The sequence below is a fragment of the Pomacea canaliculata genome, linkage group LG5 (assembly GCF_003073045.1).
Source record: "Pomacea canaliculata isolate SZHN2017 linkage group LG5, ASM307304v1, whole genome shotgun sequence".
NCBI lineage: Eukaryota > Metazoa > Mollusca > Gastropoda > Architaenioglossa > Ampullariidae > Pomacea > Pomacea canaliculata.
In genome coordinates, this window is record NC_037594.1 from 17473920 (window position 1) to 17495270 (window position 21351).

Genomic DNA, 21351 nt, shown 5'->3' on the forward strand with positions numbered 1-21351 from the left:
GCCATTGGCTTGAAATTATTTTTCCTTGTCACCAAGAATGTTCAACAAAATTTGATCATGCATGACAAAAGCTTTAGACCCACTATGTAAAAGCCTCATCTTCACTACAAGATATGAGGGAAGGGGAAAAAACAAACAAATCTGTAAAAATGCCAACTAGATTACTGAAGTCACTCAACTGTTGATATCTTAACAGTGATTAGAAAATGAGCCTGATGTTATGTGGAGCTTAGCTGACAATGCAAATACTGAGATTCTAGTTGTCATGCCTTGCGATTCACCAGCCACCATGGAACACATGATTTTGGTGGAGACCTAGGATGGAATGCTCAACATCCCAGGAACACAGCTTCATGATTATGAGGAAGGAGTGGGTGGAAAAGGGAGATAAAAAAATCTGCCAGGGATGAATGTCAGAGACCAATACACACTTTAAGCTCCAGATTTTGTCTCCGCTCCACCTCTGCTGCCAGGGAAAGAGGGGCACCACGTAGAAGTCGGTCCTGTAAATTGTCTCGCTCCTTCTGAAGGTGAATTACTTTGGTTTGCAGTTCATGAGACATGCGCTCTAGGCCAGACACCTTCTGTACACACAAATACACACAAAAAGATTGAAAATCAACCACACGTAGAAAGTACAAAGGATTTTGGGTATCAAAGGTAATAAACTTGTGGATGAATCTGCTAACCAAGGGTAAGCATGTCTGTTTTTTATGTTTGAAAAAAGCTAGTTGATGGTCATGATGCCACAGACTAGAAAGGGTAGTTTACATAAGTGGTTCTCTAAAGGCATCACATGTAACAGGCAAACCCCAATTCTCTAACTCCGTTGCCTCTGTCATATACCCACTTTCTGTTGGGGTGGGTGAAGTAAGTCAGGCACAAGTGAGTCTTGAACACCTGACCTAAACTGAGCACAAGAATATGGTATTCAACTGAAAATAAGGCCTAAAAATCTGTAGCTCAGAAGACAAATTCTGTCACTTAAACAAGAATAACTAGCATGAAACATCAAAATGTGAATTAAACAGGGCTTGGGAGCAGGTGAGCCAAGCACAAACCTGTTCTGTTTGTTGCAAGTGCTCCAGCCATTTCATGATACCCTGGGCGTCCACATCCTGACCCTTGAGGGCAGTTGTTAATTCCCGCCTCAGGCGTTCCACCTCCATGCTGACAGACTCCTCAGTGACAGGCGCTTCTGTGAAGATGATGTCTGGAGTGAGACCAGCTTGTCCTAGCACTGTCTCCTGCTTCTCTGTTATCAGACATTCTTCTTCCTGCAACAAAAAACATGTACTCTTCAATCTCTGATGTCTGTGGAAATTTGTTTCTAGTACACAAACATCAGTAATATTATCATGTCAGATACTTGTTCACAGGATAATTTACTGTCGGGGCTCTACAGCATGAAACTCAAAGTAACCACACAAAGAGAAAATGTATGCAATGCTTCTCTATGATAACTAGAATTAAAGACGTGAGCTAATAGGTTAGAAGAGGATGAGAGTTTACAGAAGGAAGCTACATGCAAGGTGCTTTGTCCAGTCTCCTATTCAGCAGACAAGTTGACACAACCTGTGTATACAAGGACAGAGACAGTGCTATTCATGGACTGCTACAGACCTTGAGAAAGGTTGTAACAACCAATTCTGTCAAATGTTGACACTTAGGGGAGTGGTTATGCATATAACACACATGCAAAGACCCTTCCCTGCCAATCATCCCCATTCTGTCTGCTGTTCTTTTGCACAAGCAATGTGAAGCTCCCTTCTACACTTTCAGTTTGCTAGAAATTGTTGAATCCCCACAAATATATTTTTAAGGTAAAAAATATCCTAAGTAAAGCCTGCCCATGTATAAATATGTCAGGTCTATATTTTACCAGAAATATATCTGCTTTTTTATTTTTCTGTAAGTTTATTTTTCATTTCTACAATATTAGGTATATATTTTCAACATTTTAATAATTAATTAATAGAAATTATTACAATTAGCTTTTAGCAAATTAACTAGACGCTACTAGTAATACCAGTCCTAAAGTAAAAGTATCGCCACTTCACTGCAGTTAAGAGACTGAACTTCTGTTCTCACCCCTGAACCCAGGCAACAAGCTGACAGCTTGTGCATTTGCTGTTAAAAATGGGAGCGCACAGTGGCTTTAAATGACAAACAGCTGACAGCCCAAGGCATGACAAAAGAACAATGAGGTTGACCTACAGCAAATTATGCTTCTTTTGTACTGGGTGGTTCTCTGTGATGGGGAAGTTTTTAGCTTACTGTTAAACCCATTGTTCTGAAGCCCTTTTGCAAATGTGTGTGTGCATGCAAATTTATATTTTTGGAGAGAGAAAGGAAAGGATGGGAAGATCAACTGTACATCCTCCCCAGCATATGCAAGTCATGTAGATTAAAATTTATAGTTTGCTCTACCCATCATTAGAACATTTACCTGAACTTTTGAGAACGAATCATTTAAAGCCTTTTTTGACAATCAAACTACACAGTACAACAAATAGGCTACTATGAAGCCTGCCACTGGCTGAAAGGAAACCTGCACTTTCATGGCAGTTACAAAGCAAAGCAAGGCCCCCAGAACAAACCTCTTGTTATCCTGCTCAGTGAACACTTCTTGGGTCAGCTACCTGACAGTTAATCTGTACTTGCCCAGTGGTGTAAAGGAATCTTTTTTGATTTTTGTTGTGTGTCAGTAGGCTTGATTAGCAACTAGCCATTTAAAAAATGATATATACATATTTATGCTAATATACTATGTTTCCTTCTGCATAGCGTGAAAGCAATATTTCTTCACCACAGCCACCACCACATGTTAAAATAAAAGGTCTATCAGTTAACGCCATTTTTGGTGACTATGTGAATCTAGTTATGTTTCAAGACTTGACAGTTTGGATTATTTCTAGATGTTTTGTAAACTCAAAATTCAGTCTTACTTTGTGCTGTTAAAAACTTCCTTAAACAGAACAGTCTTATGTCTAATTATCAAAAGACAGTTTCCTTCTGAATATTCTGTGAAAGTTTTCCTCCTGCACAGCATGTGTCAAATTCCACCACCAGCTAAAATGAAGGCTAATTGTTAAATAATATCATCAAATTGCTAATAACATTATCAAAATGAGCCTATATCTGCTAACAAAATGTTCACTGGATAGACAGTGCACATGCTGGTCATAAACCCAACAGCAGAAACATTAATGCTTGGATGATGGACTTACAAGACCGTTGCCTGATAAATGACTAAATGTATTTAAAGAAGCCTAATGGTTCCCATGTATTTTATGCAGCTGATGTCCACAAAGTACTTTTGTTATTTTCCCTGCATACAGGATGTTTAAAAGGACTCTGTTGTCAACTAACACTTTCTTTCAGGATGTTCAGTATTCATAGTATTTTTTGCTTTCCTTTTCTCCTTACAATGTTTACCAATTATCAATGTTCACTGTCACAAATATTGCATATAACCATATGGTTAGCTCTAAAGCATAAAAAAGCACAGATCACTTTATATTCATTTCATAATGGCTATTCCCTATAGTCTCCAGAAATTATTCCCAAATGGGTAATTGATGACAAAAGAAAAAGTAGTTTAAGGAAAAGTATCAAAGTGTTAACGTGCAAAGTTATCCCAGCAAGACCATGAATACTTAAGTGTTAAAATACTTTTGAAACTTTGTATTATCATCAAGATTAGCTGCAGTGATCCTGAAACTTTAATCACACAACACATATCAAAACTTTGCTTAAATTAAAATTTTGCTTGAAAGCAAGTCAAGAAATAGTGATTACACAAATTAAGGTAGTGACCATCTCCTGTGCTTCCATATCTTAAATTAGTCTTACAAACATATACTGTTTACTAATTAGGGACAAAAAGCAAAGAAAAAAAAAACCCCTAAATATTGCAATGTATGAGCTGGATTATAAAATTAACCAAAGCAGCTAATTGTAAGTGCTGTACTGTGTTTAACTTCAGTCTGTTGTCATACTAAGGTCCATGCAGCTACTATATATAGTTTGGAAATGGATGCTATGTATATGGATGCTATGACCATGAGTGCATATCATATGTCTGTAATTTACTTGTGTATGAGTGAGCGTATGTTGTAGAAATGCACGAGTCTGTAACATGCAAATATGGGTGAGTGGTTGTTGATGATTTAATCTATATATGATTTATGTAAAGCTATTTGAGCAAATTTTTGGAAAGATGCTCTAGAAATCCTCATTATTAATATTATATTTTTCTCCTCTCTTTTTTGGGGGAGGGGGAAAGTGCATTATGCAACTCTTTTGTGTTAAGCTAACTATTTCAAAGTGTAATACAAAGCTAGTGATTTATTCTGCAAAATTTGGAAGTGTCATGTTATTATCATATGAATGAAACGCAGAAGCACTTGTCAAATAAACAGGAAGCCGTCGGCGCATGGCCTAGAGTTGACACTGGAGAAGGAGGAATAACAAAAACTTGCTTGAAACGCCATAACTTAATTCACAGCGTGAAACTTGGAATGCTCCGTGGATATATAAACTAGATCTTCCTTGCACTTAAAAAAAAAAAAAAACTATTTAAATGAATGCTTCACTCCTACATACTGAACTGGATAAAATTATTAGACTACAACTTTACATGCATTAGTTTTAGAACTTGAATATGGACTTCAAACACATCTTTGAAAACTTGCGACGTGTCCACCACGAGAAAGAAATTTCATTAAAATGTATAACGTCGCTGGATATTATGAACTATACTTGAATAAAGAAGTGACCTACCTATCCATCCTCTTCTGCAGTTTTACGAACCCAGGGGTCATCTAAATGCTACGACAGGACACGTCCGTTTCTTGTGCACAACAGATGGTGCGCGTCCTTTCAGCGGGCGACAGTGGCCCTCCCCAACCCCCCACAAACCAGCTGATGACCCACTTCACATTTGTACCTGTCGCTTCCACACCTATCATCACGCAGTGTATCAGAGGCCACTCCCCTGTAATCTCCTCACGTGGACGGCGCAGGTAAAGGCATACACACCCAAACATCAGCGTTCCTCCTCCAGCATTTCTCCTTCCCCGCTCGGGCGTGCGCTCAGACTACACAGTGTGTACAAACAAACGTCCGTGTGTGTGCAGCACAAGATATAGTGCGAGAACTCTTACTTATATCCTTCACAGCTCGCAAACTTACCGACAGTGACAACGACCAAGCGGCGCGTTATTATTCCATCTTCTCAGCTACTCCTTGCGACAGCCCATGATAGAACTATAAAGCCATGCCACATGCTTTTGCTTGTTTGCAGGGTGAATCCTTCGCTTCAGCACGAGTCAAGGTTCAGACGGCTCCCCGTGTCGAGGAGCGGCAGTTTGACATGACCGAGATAAAAACCGTGCACTGCGCGACGCTTCTTTTCCGTCTTATCGCGCGCACTCCGCGGCCTGAGGCGACTGAGAGAGCGCGCCCCGCGCTTCCCGCTGAGCCACCGCGCGTCGCCGTGTGGAGTGCACGCACATTCCTTCGCGTCTTCCGCGCGTGATTGCACGACCACATCCAACTTTTTCCTCTTACATGTATTTCAAACGTCCTCGACGGTGGTGGTGGTGGTCGAAAATGGGGAAGAAGAGAAACGGGATAGCGTGTAACACGTCACTGCATTAAAACAGCTATAAATCAAAGTTTATTTCAAGGGGCGAAGTTAGAAACCAGCAGTATATATAATATATATTAGTCATACACCCCTCCCCCTATCCCGTAATAAAACTCCATGTCTTGTCCACTATTTCACGGCAGCCCAAGAAGCTGAAAGATTAGGTGGGGGATAGAGAGTAATGGTTGGGAGGGTAGGGGGAAGACTAGTGTTGTTCGACAGACTCAGCCATATAATAGCAGGTGACAAATACCATCACGCGGAGATGCATCACCAAGGACATGGCTTTTTCTACGCGCCATTAGGTAGGAAACTACGACTTGTACTAGCAGTGTCTTGATAAAGATCAGGGAAATTTTAAAAAAAAAGTTTGTCCGATTACGTAAAGGTAAGGCTTACCAGAGACCTATAAAGTCATCAAGATAAGCAACCAGCGGCAAAAGGTCACACAGAATCTAAACAGTCGTGTATTTTCCCCTTTGCCCTGTCATAATTCTAGGGTCAAGCGTCTGACTTGTCCTACTACAACTGTCTTTGTTGTCAGTCTAGGGATAAAGCCATGGAAGCACGCTTTCTGCACATAACAGCATTAACGGAGGTATTAAATAACTGCTCTACAACCATTCACAAACAGTACGCAAGCACGGACGGTCGTAACTGTGTAAAGAAACTTCCCTCCCTCCCTTGTCAAGCAGTTTAAGAAACTGTTAAATGCAATCCTCACACTGACTACCCGGCAACAAAACCCCCGCCTGTAGTAAGGTCGACTCTAGTAACACCAGGCGGGCTTTTGTGGGTGTCTGTCTTTAGAAACAGTTCGCACTATGCTTTAACTTGATCTGACAATATAAAGCCCTTATTGCTGTTATAAACATTATGTATACAGATAGATACAGTCTTTAGTTTCAAGTATGGATATTCAATGAGCGATTAGTGAAGTTTCATTCTCGGTTGTTGATCCTGCATTGTGGCCGCACTTAATTGCACCTGGGATGAAATTATGTGCTCTCGATGGTCTCAGGGTGGTATCGGGCCACTTCAAAACAACTGGGTTCCCCAAACATACATTTCATCCCCGCTGGCGGTAAGTAAAGCTCATCTACACCCTCTCTCCAAATCACTAGACAGAGACCAACGCCTCACAAATCCATCATTTCCAGTCACATAGGTCATCACTGTGTCGAGATTCTAATTAAATGACTCAGCCTTCGAGGATTTTCTTCTTCACTCCCACTAGGGGCGGGTCAGGTTGTGGAAGAGCAACAGACCATAAATTTACAAATTCAGAACTCATAAAACTCCAGTTCAGCATGCAAATAAAAAACATCTTCAGTCTAATATAAAAATATATCAACAGCTTGCAGAATGCATTCAGCACTCTTACACAGACCGATGAGCAATGTTATTTTAAATAATTAGGGAGAATATTATTGCGTCTGCAAACATTCCATCTTGCGATCATGCACGCACAGGCGCACATGCGTGCACGCACAGATTTCGCGAGAGTGCAGGCACACGTTCCATCAACACCAAGACAGAGAGTGCATCAAAGGACTGAGAGGTGGGTTGTTTTTTTTTTTTTTTGCGGGGGGAAGGGGAGATGGGAGTAGGGGTGGTGAGCAAAAGCAAAAAAGACGTTTGAACGAAAGTGCCTCGTTTTTTTTTGTTTTTTTTTTACCTCGCCGATGACTTAGAAGTATCGGCAATAGGTTCGTGTCGGCATGCAGTCCTGCGAGTTTCCATTCACCTGCACGACTGTGGGAATGTACACAAGCGTGTGGACCGTCAGCCGCACTTTGCCGAACTGCTGCTGTTAATGCCGAGTTAAGCTCCCACGGACCAGAGCCCCTCAGCCCCTAATTATACCGTCTGAGTGCAGCTTTCCGGGTCCCTGTGCACATTCCTTCTCAACGACAGCTGCAGCCCAGCGTAACCGCTGTCGACCTCTTCTCGACATCCCAACGCCTGCCTCGATCCTCAGAGGGAGGCTGACCGTTTTTTGTCCATCAGGTCGGTCTGCTGAACGAATGCAGCTTTCACGCACGCACGTTAGTGACGATCCCTCTAACATCCGTGGATGATCGACAACGACAGCGATGATTGTGACGAATGTGATGAAAGTGATGTCGTGTGTCGGGAAGGGTGGTGAGGTGTGACAGCAGACTGATACAGGGTGTCTGATGTCTTAAATTGGGTAACCGAAGCAAAATACCCTCCTTCTTCCCTGCCCGGGGCGTGGGTGGGCGGTGTTGTAAAACCAGAGCTTGAGAATACCCATAGGATTGAAATTTGTTTCTCAGGGCAGATAAAACAAAAGGCGAAGTAATTTTTTTTTTTTTTTTTTTTTGTGTGTGTGGACTAACGTGCTCCCTTCTCCGGGGCAGCGGCATGCCCACCTCCCTTCACTACTGGATCAATGATCGTCGTGGTGTGGACACATGGGCGGACCTCGATGCACCGACTCCCCTCCCCTTCCGCCTGCCCCCCCTCAAAAAAAAAAAAAAATCATTTACGGATGCGAAATGAAGTTTTCAGAACTATTAACAAACTTATTGTCTCCACACCTCTCTGTGTGTGCTAGGCATCACCAACAAAGTCGCAGCACGGTACTTTATAGGACCGCATGCTGCCCTTGTTGACAGCCGATCATCAAACGTGGGAGTAAGACGACACCTGTCCGATAATATTTATCAAGTGCTGCTTGCGCTGATGGTTCCGGAAAAAGAATCCGTGAAAGTGTTGACACCTGAACATAGTCCACTCTGTGGTGTGTGACAAGTTTCGAGGTTTGTCCACCCAGTGTGACAAATCTTTCAGGATATCGCTCCCCCCTCCTCCTCCCTCTCCCACTGAGTCATACAGATGCGTGGGAATGCATACACAGGTTCACCTTTATAACTAAAGGACATGGTGAATCCTATATGTTACGGAGTGAATCTAAGTTAACAGACTAACTTTATATCATCAATGGGAATTAAGTTGCTTTTCTTTCATATCAAATAAACTGAGATATGTTCATCAGTCTCTTAACATCGTATGATTCTCCCCCACCCCAGCCCCGTGCAAAGTATTTATTTACCGTGAAAAATTTACTTCTGCTGCAAATCAACTGCATATGGTCTTAATACAGATGTAACAATTCAAAGTTCACTCTACTGATCAACTGCAGTTTCCATATTAGCAAAAAGTCCCCCACACCCTCCACCCCAGTCAAAAGTGCATGCACGAATGCATACACGCATCTCGAGGGAGAAAGCAATACTGTGTTTTCTCAACCATAACTTCCCTAATAAAATTTTGTCTTCCGTTTGATGGGCTGACGAATTAAGAAGCCTTCGGATACTTATTATTTCCACGGGCACCACCTATAGACCCGCTAAAACGGACTTGTGAAGGAATGCCATAAATTTTCCCTTCAACTTGAAATGCCTAAGGGATACTCGATCTTACACTGCTGATAAATCACAACAAATACTGTATACCTCACAAAGCACACATGTTACTTTGTCTGTGCCCAGTAGTGACAAAACAAGCAGAACAAAACATGCTGAACTTGACAGGCTTAGAGACAAAACATACAAAAAGAATCAGAAAAAAGCCATATTTTGCTTGTATTAAGACTATCAGCCCCTACACTCATGAGTCACAGTATAAGCATTAACAGCTGCTTGCATACAAGGCTATTCATTCTACTCCTGCACATGTACACATCCATCCCTCCTCATTCTTAAGCTGCTGAAAGAAACAATCAACAGGGATCCAATAAAAATAAAATAATAATAATAAATAATCTCATATACAGAAACAAACAACAAAGGGAGTCTTTTGCAGACTATTCTCCATAATATCTGTGCACTGCATCCCTTTTCAACAAACGTAACAGTAATGTGCCTCAAAGTGCTGTAGCCAAACATTTTATACATGGCTCCATGTGCTTACTACAGCCTTGGAGCTATTATATATAAGGATTTTTGCAAGAAAAAAAACAAAACAAACAAGTATTACTTTGCCTACAAAAGCAACATTACATGTAAAAAAAAAAAAAATCCAAACCCAGCAGTTGCCATACCATGCATCATTGCTACTGTATATGTAACCACAATCAAATGGATGGTAGCTTGAAAAGTAATCTATAAAATCAACCTCTGCTTAATGAAAAAAGCAGTCTGGATTGTTTCAAAATTTCATTTGACATTTGTTGAAAAATGATTTCACTGGCTGGTGTCTATAAAGACTACTGCCAATGGAGACAGATATTTCGCATTTGTAGTGGTCTCAGTGGTCTCATCAACTACATTATGTTACATCATGACCTCAAAGGTAATATTTTCAGGGGCCATTAAAAGAGGAACATAAGGAAGGTTTTAACTACAATTAACATTTACAAAGGACTTTAAAATGAAAACATGATAAATCTTTCCTCATTATTTATATTCCAAAAGTTGCTTTAAATCATAGACACATTTTATGAGTATAAATGGCTGTTAAAACCATTAAAAGCATGGAACACTTAAGTAAATCTCACAGACTAAACTTTAATCTGTTTTCTTCCCACTTTTTTATGAAACATTTTTTTCTGGTAAGTTCTTCATTAAGTAAAACCACAAAAACAAATGATATGATAAAGCATGCAACAACTCCTGTATGAGGGCACCTATATATGCGTGTCTATGCTCCCGCTTGGACATGTTCAATCAGAATGTTGTAAAACAGAGAGAAGAAAAATTAACTTTAAAAGATTATCACATATGCAAAATATTAGTTAAAACAGTTTATTTAGTCTGGTATGTGGCATGCTTTCATGAGTTCTTTTATACATACAAATTAACATTTCATAAAAAGTAGCATTGGGAATTGTGAAACCTAACTGTGCTTACCTGAGCAGGAAAACAAAAGTAGATTTAACGAAACAAAATAATTGATCAGGTATTGAAACATTATTTACAAATATCAAACTTTTAATAACAAAAATGTATAGAGTTGTGTTTAATTGGAAAGAGAGGACAGGGAGAAGAAATGCATCCTCATTCTCAAATAATATTAACAAGTGTTAAAACAGTAAGGACAGTATTCCACCAAGATTCACACAGAACGAGAACATGTAGCAATGGCACAGAGACTGACAATTCATATGTGACACCTACTCTTACAGAGATATTACTCTATGTACATGCACAGATTCTGAAACTAATCATTTCCGATTTTATAAGAGACTGCTATCTTAACAGACATCAGCTCTAGATGATAGAGAGTGAATAACAACCATATGCCTGTCATTTTCCTAAAAAAAAAATCTTCAACTTTAGTCACAGAAGAAAATAAACCACTGCAAATTTGTTTTAATTCTAGATAGCTTGATCCCAACCCCTCATGAGGACACTAGTCTGATATGACCATGTCGAGATGAGTCTGCTAGCACCATTATAATGGTGGAACTGTAGCTACTCAGTCTACAACACAGTAAACCAACATTCCACTGGCTTTTCTTTGATACAGCATGTAAAATTAGCCGCTGTCAGAAATGGATGTGAAGTCATCATTCCACAAAACATGTTTTCTTCCCCTTGTGTCTGTCACACACAGCTACTAGTTTGAATTTCTTATTCTGGCCTGTCAAGTAGTCAAGTGTTTGAAAAGCTTGCACCCAAGTACAGGTTTGCACAGAGAGAAGCTCTTAAAACCCGAAGGATCATAATTTATAACTGCCTCTACATCCCATTTTTTTTTCTTTCTGAATTATGCAGACATTTATTATTTTACAAGTGAATTCTGCGTGCACATGCAGGTCTGAGGATGGTGTACACTCCCATGATGGTTATATACAGCATGTGCCTTAATATATTGTACTTTATTTTATATTACAACTACATAACATTTTGTCTGCAGATTTTTTTTTCTGAAGCAACACACAGCTCTCAAGGGTAAACTACCCTAATACTACAAAAAAGTTATCACCAATTCCTCATGTTTTCCATTATTTCTTTCCTTATTCTGAATAAAAAAAAACAATGAAACAAATTTAATTGAAATATATGCCATCCTGCACTGAGAAATGTTATCTGAAACCCGTCCTGACTTCAACCATTCTTCACAAGACAAGAATTTGACAAGAGAACATCAGCACTTCCTCCTTATCAAGCAACACCACTGGTCAACAAATCTCATCTGACTGTCTGAAAATTTCATGCGGCAAAAAGGATAAGTAGAGCAGTCAGAAAGGTCATCAAAGCATCTGCATAGTCAGACAGGAACAGGAAACAAAAGGCATTGGCAGGCAGCATGCAGCTGACCTGGTCCTCTCCTCTCTGTCCAGCAGTTTCCTCCAGCTCCAATAAACGGAACTCCAGGTCCTCTGCTCGCTCTGTTGTTGTCCGCAACTCTTGTCGGAGCTGCCTGCATTCGCTATCCAGAAGCTCCAGCTGTTGTCAGACAGAAAATTATGCACACTTACCATTATGAATAAAAAGCATGCAGTGAACAGTCCTATTGCTTAATAATGTTGTGAATAACAGTTTGCATCTTGTGAAAATGAAATAAGGAAGTCATTAATGGGGAAGTAAATAAGACTGCTAGAAAAGAAAATCAAGTCTTAATGTCTTGTACTAAGAATATTCAGGACTTCAGCCAGGTAGGGTAAGCCAACCTGTCATTAATCTAAAACATATATCCAAGTGATTTACTCAGGTGTCACAGCAGGCATACATGCAGATGTACTCTCTTCCTTTTTCTGAAGAGAATTTTAAGCTGTTTTTCTTTTAACATTTCCTGCAGATATTCTGTGTTCTCTTACTCCTTGCTTTTGAAACCTGATGTTTAGAGTAGGCAAGACAATACATGTCTGCCTTTAAAGGTGTGCTCATGTGCCTGTATTTAAAGTGCTTTGAGTACAGCTGATGCTAGAGAAAGGCGCAATGTAAATGTGATTATTATTATATTATATTAGAAAAGCTAAAAAAGGAATTCACCATTTAAAAAAAAGAACACACTATTCATTGTCTTTTTTTTTTTTAAATGCATTTTCTACTAAGTAAAAGCTAGCAGTAAGTAAAGGGACTTTGCAAGCCACTCATCTATTTCAGTGACTCGTTTGACAATTGAGCTCTCCATGCACCTTGTGTGTTAGGTCCCTCTTAGAAGCCATGAGAGTGTCCCTTTCTTGCAGAAGTGCATGCACATCACTGTTGGCGTCTCCACTATGCTTGCTGCTGCGGAGGGATTTGATTTCTTTTTCTAGAAGTTCCACTCGACATTGTGCTGAGAACAGGTCAGCCTGCAACTGGCTTCTTGTCTGCAACGAAAGGCACGACGGTTCATTGAGTGTTGGAAACAGAGGAACAAATATTCATCAGTTAGCATCAAAGCATCTAAGTGTAAAGGAGTTACCTCCCTTTTAATGTGGCGACCACTGATCACAGACACGCCTTGAAATACCATGTCCATGTACATTCTTTTTTTGAAGCTGATAAAAAAAAAAAAATCTAGATACAACAAGAACTTCCCAGTGACCTGTTCCAGTTCCTTAAGTGAAGAAAAGTGAAACCTACACACCTGCAGCTCCCTCTGTGGATCCTGTGCAGACTGTGCATGGGCTTGAAGTAAGGCATGAGATCGCTCCAGCTGGAGGTGTTCTCGCAGCAGCTGTCTATGACTTCGCTCCAGTTCCTCATGACAAAGCTGATGACAATTATCATCCAAAACTTTTCACTTAAATGTACTGTGCCATCTTTTCTATCAGATATAATCATCAGATGCAATGAAACAACATGACCAACACTGCATGACTTTAAAACTCCTAGTTCCAAAATTTCCAGCTTATTTTTCCCTCCACAGCTTTTTTAAGCACAAGAGTATAGAGTTCCTCTTGACATGAATCGCTGATAACTCATTCCTCTGTCTCCCCCACCCCACTAACCAAACAAAACCCCACCCTAACCTGGTGAATTGTGAAGTCACTCTGGTATTTTTTAATTTCGGCAAAAAATAGTTATACAATATTGTGGCCATATCAAAAATTCCGTAACTTCTTGCTTTAGTAACTGCATACTAAAGACACATTGACACAACAGGATAAAAAATGTGAATATGTGCATCTTCTCAATCTAGTTGACTGCTGTCAAAAACACCATATATATCATGTTCACCAAGCAGAAAATCTCACCTCATCACAAAGGTCTTCTTCTGACAATGTGCTGACTGATATGGATGACAAGGATGTTTCTGAGTCTACAGACTTGTCATTTTCATCTTCATCATATCCATAAAATGTTTCTTTTATACCAGCACACTGAAATCATGATAGGTAAATAAAGTCAATAATACGAAAAAACTGGCTTTCACAACAATTACAGATAAGCCAAAAATACTTAGCAAATCTAACAATGCCATGAAATCAAAACAAGCCATTAACAAATTAAAGATAGTACTTTTGTGAAAATTAGACCGATTTTAACTCCTTATGACTTATCCATATTTCTTCTTTGAATAATCCAGCTACATATGCCTCACCTTCCTAAAGTGTAATGACAACATGAATGTCATACCTTTCTTTCAAGCCCCTGCTAAAATACCAATTCAGCTACTGTTTTCATGTTTTTTTTATTTGGAATCATGAAAGGATTCTGGATAGTTATAAAAGTTTTTGCTGCTAAAACACTTACTTAAACATCTTTTAAAAATAATCTGCACCTGAACCACTTTTCAACAAATAAAATGATAATAAACAATCATGTACTTTCTCTTGTGACCGAAGTAGCCTTCGCCTCTTCTTCCTGTGCTGAATAAGTTCTATTCTTCTGTCTTTCTCCTGTGATAGAAATATTTTAAAATCATGACAAGATTGAAACAAAAATATTTAGATTTTTGGTAGCTTAATTGTATGCATAAATAATACCATGCATATTATCTCCCTTCCTCTCTGCACTTCATTTCTACAAACAGTATGTTATCTTGTAAAATTTCATCTAGATTCTAGAATGACCTATTAACATTATTTTTAAGTAAAACTTTGATTATTTGAACAATAAAAATACAATAAGCTATTACAGAACAAGCTTGTTTCAGGGATGCAATGGTGGTCGTTTGCTCAGATATCTGTTTCTTAAGTTCCTCCGCACACTGTGATTGGCACTCAAAATGCAGCCGCCGTCCCTTCTCACACTGTAATTCTCGTGCCAAGTCACAAAGTTTGAGCCTTGACTGTTCCCCTTCTTCTACCTAATAACAGTGACAATTTCATTTCAAGACGTGAAAATTGTACATTAAATCAACTGAATGTCATCTAACTGAGAATTTTGTAGTATACTTTCCCATTAATAAAGCTTGACTTCAAGTTACATTTTTTTAGATAAAGTTTATTACATTTTTATAAGCATGTCACGTTTGAGTACTGCTGAAGGTTAACAGCTTTTACATAATATTCTGAGCTACAGTAATGCTCAGGATTACCATTAGGATGTTACATGAAAGAATTCTTATGTTACACAATTCACTCTGGTAGTCTAACACTGTGAGCTGTGCACTATGCACAAAAAATTTAAAAAATAAATGAACGAATGAATAAATGAAAAAATTAATTTATTAATTTAAAACAAATGAGTAAGAACTGTTTCACAGCCAAACTAGAAATCCTGCTCACCATCTTCTTGTGCTTCTGCTGCATAAGCTGATTTGCATCCTTCAAACTCCTGTTTAATGTAGTGAGTTCTATATTCTTCTCCAAAAACCTTTTGTTTTTCTCGACCAGCTGCTTGTTCCTTGTTTCAAAGTCTTTGACTTTGTCATGCTAGAATAAATATGTTTGCTTGCTCAAAGTTAATGTGGTTTGAGTTAAATTGTTAATAAAATAAAAGATCAGTGTGATGAATTACTTTTTGGTGACTAATTAAAGGCATTACTAACACCATGGTATTGAGACAAACAAATCCTATAGACCATGACCCTCATCTTCCTACAAATAAGCAAAACACTGAAACAGCAACAAAGTCTGCTTCTGGAAAACCATCATATGGTTGTCAGTAATTAACTCAGACAATGAACATTGAGGTGGAATAATGTCTTCCTTAAGTACATGAATCTAATGTGTTAATCTTTCTAACATCTAGCTTCATTCGGTTTTAATTTTGCTAGTATTTCCGGGTGAAATATCTGAGTTATCAAACACACCTAAGTGTTATAAGCATGTTATAAGTAGCAGAGAATATCTCAAAATAACTAATATTTTATTTAATTTGCAAAATAAAGTTTCCAAAATCACAAACTGAAATGATCACTTGACTACTCTCTCAAGATTTATAAGCTGTAGCTATGAAGATGGTTGCATCTATGTGTGTGAACTGAAAAGGAAGAGTGAAGTGGTCAGATTTGTCACAATGAAAGAAAATGTAACAAACGCACATTTTTCAAAATATCATGGTCTTATAGGAGGAAAGATTGATACTGTGGTGCTGACTTATACTGAAACTTTCAGTGTCATATGTTGTTAGCAGTGTGAAACAAATGAAAAAAACTGGTAGTAATTGGTGAGCACATGCCAATGAATGTTCTGACAACTGACCAGCATTTGTCGGTCGAGGGCCAGGGACTGTGCCCTGTCATGGAGCCCCTTAATCTCGGCCTCAAGGTTGGCAAAGTTCTCCACAGCCTCCTTCTCCTCGCCACCATCAGGGAACTGATAATGAGATGGAGCATGCTTAGTTGCAATTTATCAGGCTCCCTTGGTTCAGTTACTTATCAATGTTGATAGTACATACTAACATTTATTTCATTGATGAGAGTCATTAAATGTTTGCTAATCAGACATAAAATTTATCTGGTTCCATTTTTAATTCAGTCCAAGCACCTCACATATGGATGCTTCAGTTATAAAGATGCTTAATCTGGTCAGAATTCTGCACATTCAATTAGTATAATGCACATCTTTAATACTAACTAATGGTCATTCATATCTGCTTCTAACAATAAGAATCAGTTCTGCATTATTTTGCACGTTACGCTGTTATATTCAAATCTGTTGTTTCTGATTCAAAAGAACAAGCCTAGGTCTAAACCATAGCAAGGTAGTTATTGGTGGATGCCAGAACCAATTTAATATATTGAAATTAGGTCTTATAAGAAAAAAAGTGCTTGGCACTTGAGCTGATTGGCACTCAGCCAGCCTTTCAGAACGGACTGTAGTCGAGTGCCAAACTAACACTTTTTTTTAATACTTCATGATACAATTACTTCTTCAGTTTTAAATGGCAATCAACCAACTTTATTAATCCTGGTCAGCAATTATGCTCTTATATTTCTTGTGTTTTTCCATATTTGATGCAGCTTTTCTTAGTTTCTCTCCTATTTCAGAAATCAGCACATTGTTTTTATTGTGATTGAGTTAACTAGATTTACATTCTTCAATCATTTAATTGTCTGTGCTATATATATACAACAAACAAAGAAGTGACAGCAAAACCCACAGAGGTGTTTTTGGTCCCATGGAGACTTTGACACACCCTGGTCAGGCCTTCAAGAATTTCGTGAGGGGAAAGTTGAGGGGTCTCCATTTTGTTGCTGTGCTGCCCTGGCGAAAAGGTTCGTGTGACCTCTGTCGCCATTACACTGGGGCCAGCAACCACCGCCGGGTGTCCCAGCTCCCGCTCAAGCTGCGAAATCACCTTGTCTTTGCTCTTCAGTTGCTCAATCTGGGGAAGAAAGGAACAGAGATATAGTAACCAAAAGTAGACAATGTGCAAATGTGCATGAACCAGATCAATAGCTGGTCATATATAATTATATTAGTGAGCTGGAATAGGGCATTTGAAAGCTCTCTCACAGCTTCAACACTTCCCTTATACTTGTTGCTTCCATAATGAAACACAATGATGAGGCAAACTAAACAAGACTAAAAATGTTCCCTCTTCTTTTGGAAGGCATAGATCTACTTCTATTCTTGGCTCACTACCCCAATCTTTCAGTTCTACTCACCAAATGAAAACATGAAAGTGGTGGGAAAGTATTTAAGCACTTTGTAATTCCATGGAGAATCATTTTTACTTTGGCCATACTTTTCGGCATATACTCTCTATGATCGAAATTTAAATTTGGCTTTGATGTGTAACAGCTAACCTTGACATAAAGAAATGCAAACTAGGAAGCACATTACAATTAAGCTAGTGAGACAAGGGAATGGATACCATATAAATATATCGATAAAATAAAATCTGTTTATTCATAGACATATACAGAAGAGAAGAGTATATAACATGCTGCTAGCATCACACATCTTGTAGACATGCTACATCAGACAAGCAGTAGGTGAACCTGATGAATTAAGTCTCTAAAGGTACAAAACATGTTGACCTTGCATACAGGGTGAAGGTGATAAACTGGCAATAGAAAGGACAAAAAGATAAAAAAGTGTGGATGAAAATGTGTGCAGCAGTGCTTAAAAGGATTTCACCCTTTGATATCTGGCATTTGTTTCACTTAATCTTCAGTATTTCTTGAACTCACTTTTCTATATGTATATATTAAAATAAAAATAAATAGTCATCAGTGTCTTTCAAGTCCTTTCATACACCTGCTGGTGGGTGAATCAAACCCAAAACCCTTTTTCATGCTCTTTTCACCCTCAATGCCTGCACACACTTGCTCTTGCATGTGCATGTGCACACACAAACATGAAAACTCCCCCCCTTCTGTTTCCAGACCAGGCTAGACCAGTTATGCAGCAGAACACCTTTACCAGCAGTGCTTGTTGGGATTCCAGGAGGGTCTGGCATTATTTTCTTGTCAGTCCCCTGGATCTACAAGGGTTTGCCAAAAGCCGGTAGTGAAAGAAATCATTCAGTGTACACAACAGTTCGCTTTCCCTGAAAAAGTTATCTTCCATCACGTTAAAGGCCCCTATATCTGGCAACCTCTCAAAACTGTTTTTTGCAGGGAAAGAGGTGCAAGTCATGTTTCTTTTGCAAGTGTCAGAATAAAAGTAATCTTCTTTACTTTGCCACATGCTAGCACTGACACGATTCCCCTTTCACTTGTTGCAGAGGGCTAGGTTGATGAGTTCATTTTTTAAGCCAAGTCTCAGTGTTTAAAACAAATCAAGAGGTAAGCAAAGTTGTCTTATTTTAAGTTAATTTTATTGTTCGGTGTCTTTGGATCTATGTTTCTGTTGCTCCTTTTGTTGTTGTAGAAATAAAGAGATGGCAGAAATGAACACACAAAAATGGTGATGGTGGACGGTGGGGTATTTGTCAGTAACTACATAAAAGATAATGCAATGACCACAAACGATGTTAACCGCAGTAATAAACAGCTCATTGAACCGTTAAGCGCGCGCACACACACGACGCGCAAAGCATATGGCTGCACATCTGAGATGCTGAGTTCAATGTCCGGCTACATTTGCCTGCGTAACCCTCGCCACACCCACAGCCCTAGGCTGTGGTCAAAATGATTCCGAGGGTCTGCCATTTCGCCCTCTGCATCATCACTTGTTAATCCCCCCTACCCCCACAACTTTCTTCTCTCCCTCTCTGTTCCCTAGCTACGCAGTGTGGATGTGCATCGAATAAGAAAGTCAGACACGAGGGAGGGGCCAGAGAACAAATATAGCATCCGACAGCTCGCGCTGCACAGACAGGGTGTTGGGGGATGTTAGGTGCTCGTGCGTACAAAGCTCAGTTGCCAAGGAAACGGCAAGCCGCAAACAAAAAAAGGCGGCTGGAAAAGAAATGCCCAGTGGGAGGGTGGGGGGAGGAGGAGGGAGGAATCTCGAAATAAGTGAAATCAGTCTTGATCATGCACAGTCCTCTCAAACTTAATGCATATATCAAGATGCGTCGCTGATCGGGTGGGTGTGTTTGGGTTGGTGGACGATAGAAGTAAAGGGTTGGGCATTAAAATGGGTGTGCTCCACTGGAAACGTGATTTTCTTGGCACGATTCGTGCTTGTGTGTGTGTGAGTGTGAGAAAGAGAGATCTGCATCGATAATTCAAACCAGTCTTTCATCCAAACATTTCTGGGAAGTACCCGGCTTTCTAAAAACAAGCCAGTCTAACGACATATGACGTCCACGCCTCAAACATTAAACATGGCATCAGTGTCTTTTACAGTCTGTATAGTGACATATCTGCGATGAATAACCCTAACCCTGATCAACGAACTGCCTTTTCAGTAACAAGACAGCAAATTAACAATTGTTATTTTTCCTGTCTTCAATTTTTTTTAGATAAGGGAAATGTGTTAGTTTGTAAGCTTTGAAGCTTGTTTGCCTCATCAAGGCTCAACTGCACAACGTGGCCCATCTCACAAAGCTGCAAGGCTGTCGCATACACTGTGGAATGTTAAGAATTGAAAGAAGTGAGTGAATCAAAATATAAGTGAACAGTCAAAAACATTAGTGCTGGCATGCCTTCTTGTTAATTTACACGTTTTAAGAGGATATAAGTTCAAAATAAGTGTTAGAAAAACACAACAAAATAAAACCCACACATGAAATCACTGTTAGTAAATTAAATGCAATTCAACAAAAGAATGGCAGTGTCTGTGGACGAAAGCTGGAGATTTTGAAGGTAAGGGCACACGAGTGTTGAGACTTTTTTTTTTGTTTTTATAAGTGTGGCGGGTAATGTGCAGAATTCAGAGAAAAGCAGCAACAGAAAAAAAAAAAAAATGGAAGAAGTGCAGGTCGAAACATCAACACGTCTGCTCACAAATTGGGCACCTGCGCACAGCCAAGTCCGGACTCGACCCTTGCGCAGCTCGTCTGTAAAAACAAGATTTTCACTGCAGGCTAAGGCAAGTTTACCTGAATGACCAAAGACTGCTGGCATTTTTATCTCGTCATCTTATCAATACCCGCCTTCCCTGAAGCGAGGGTTCATCATCGGGTACAAGAAAACAGGTAGGAGCTGAACATGCCAATATACCTTGAGCATCAGGTATAAATTTAACATGGCACCTGTTCGTGGAAGTTTTCATTTGACCTCCACATTCACCTAATCAAATTATTAATCGTCTGGTGAGGATTTCGTTCCGCAGCTTCCCCTCCCCCTTCCTCTCCATCCCTATTTCATCCCTTTTTTTCTCTCTGCTCAAGATCCAAAGTCATGGTCTACCAAACAGTAAACAATGCCCCAAGGCTAGACCCATGAAGGTTGAAAAGTCTGGCCATTAAAAACACTAAACTAGGCATTAAACACCACAGATAAAATAACTCCCAAATTTTAGAAATAAAAACAAACACTACAAAATTGATGTTAATTCAAAAAAATAACAAAACCAAAGTCTAAGCACTAAACAGCAAGTCTGCAATGCAGCAACGACAACTTTGGAGTTCAGCCTCTTGTTCAACAGTTATCGCGCGCAGAGTGAAAGGTACCCGAGGTGCGTAAAAACATTCACAGGGAAAACAGGAACTCAGGAGTTTGCACAGCACCCCATTGTCCTTCTGTGCTTCGCGAAGCCCATCCCCTCATCCCGGTTGTTCAAGAAGCGAGCGTGCATGCATATGGGCACGTGCAAGTGCAGGCGCGTGGGCACGTCACTCTGACGGCGCTGTCCGAGCTCTTCGTACAGTGAAACCAAAATTATCTTTCTCCATAATCATGATCGGGGAACGAAGGTTTTTGGCTAATGTGTCGGTATTTTATAATAAGGACCGCCTGTGATTACAGCCCGCTATTTACCATTAAGCTTGCTTCCCAAACGCAGTTTC

General features: G+C 39.5%; 1 protein-coding gene across 4 annotated transcripts in view; it reads right to left on the bottom strand.

Moving 5' to 3' along the window:
* The window catches only part of LOC112564397 (janus kinase and microtubule-interacting protein 3-like), a 38433-nt gene that overhangs the window by 6249 nt on the left and 10833 nt on the right, over positions 1 to 21351 (bottom strand). For 2 of the 4 annotated variants that reach the window (XM_025239174.1, XM_025239176.1), the window contains 11 exons: positions 17107 to 17331; positions 16206 to 16319; positions 15288 to 15434; positions 14696 to 14866; positions 14385 to 14456; positions 13812 to 13937; positions 13202 to 13327; positions 12765 to 12941; positions 11944 to 12072; positions 1062 to 1277; positions 432 to 584 (listed from right to left, as the gene is read on the bottom strand). In XM_025239174.1, coding sequence (XP_025094959.1) covers positions 432 to 584; positions 1062 to 1277; positions 11944 to 12072; positions 12765 to 12941; positions 13202 to 13327; positions 13812 to 13937; positions 14385 to 14456; positions 14696 to 14866; positions 15288 to 15434; positions 16206 to 16319; positions 17107 to 17331 — 1656 coding nt within the window. Of the gene's footprint in view, positions 1 to 431; positions 585 to 1061; positions 1278 to 11943; positions 12073 to 12764; positions 12942 to 13201; positions 13328 to 13811; positions 13938 to 14384; positions 14457 to 14695; positions 14867 to 15287; positions 15435 to 16205; positions 16320 to 17106; positions 17332 to 20347; positions 20401 to 21351 lie in introns of all 4 variants that reach the window. The other 2 variants (XM_025239175.1, XM_025239177.1) reach the window with 2 other exon arrangements.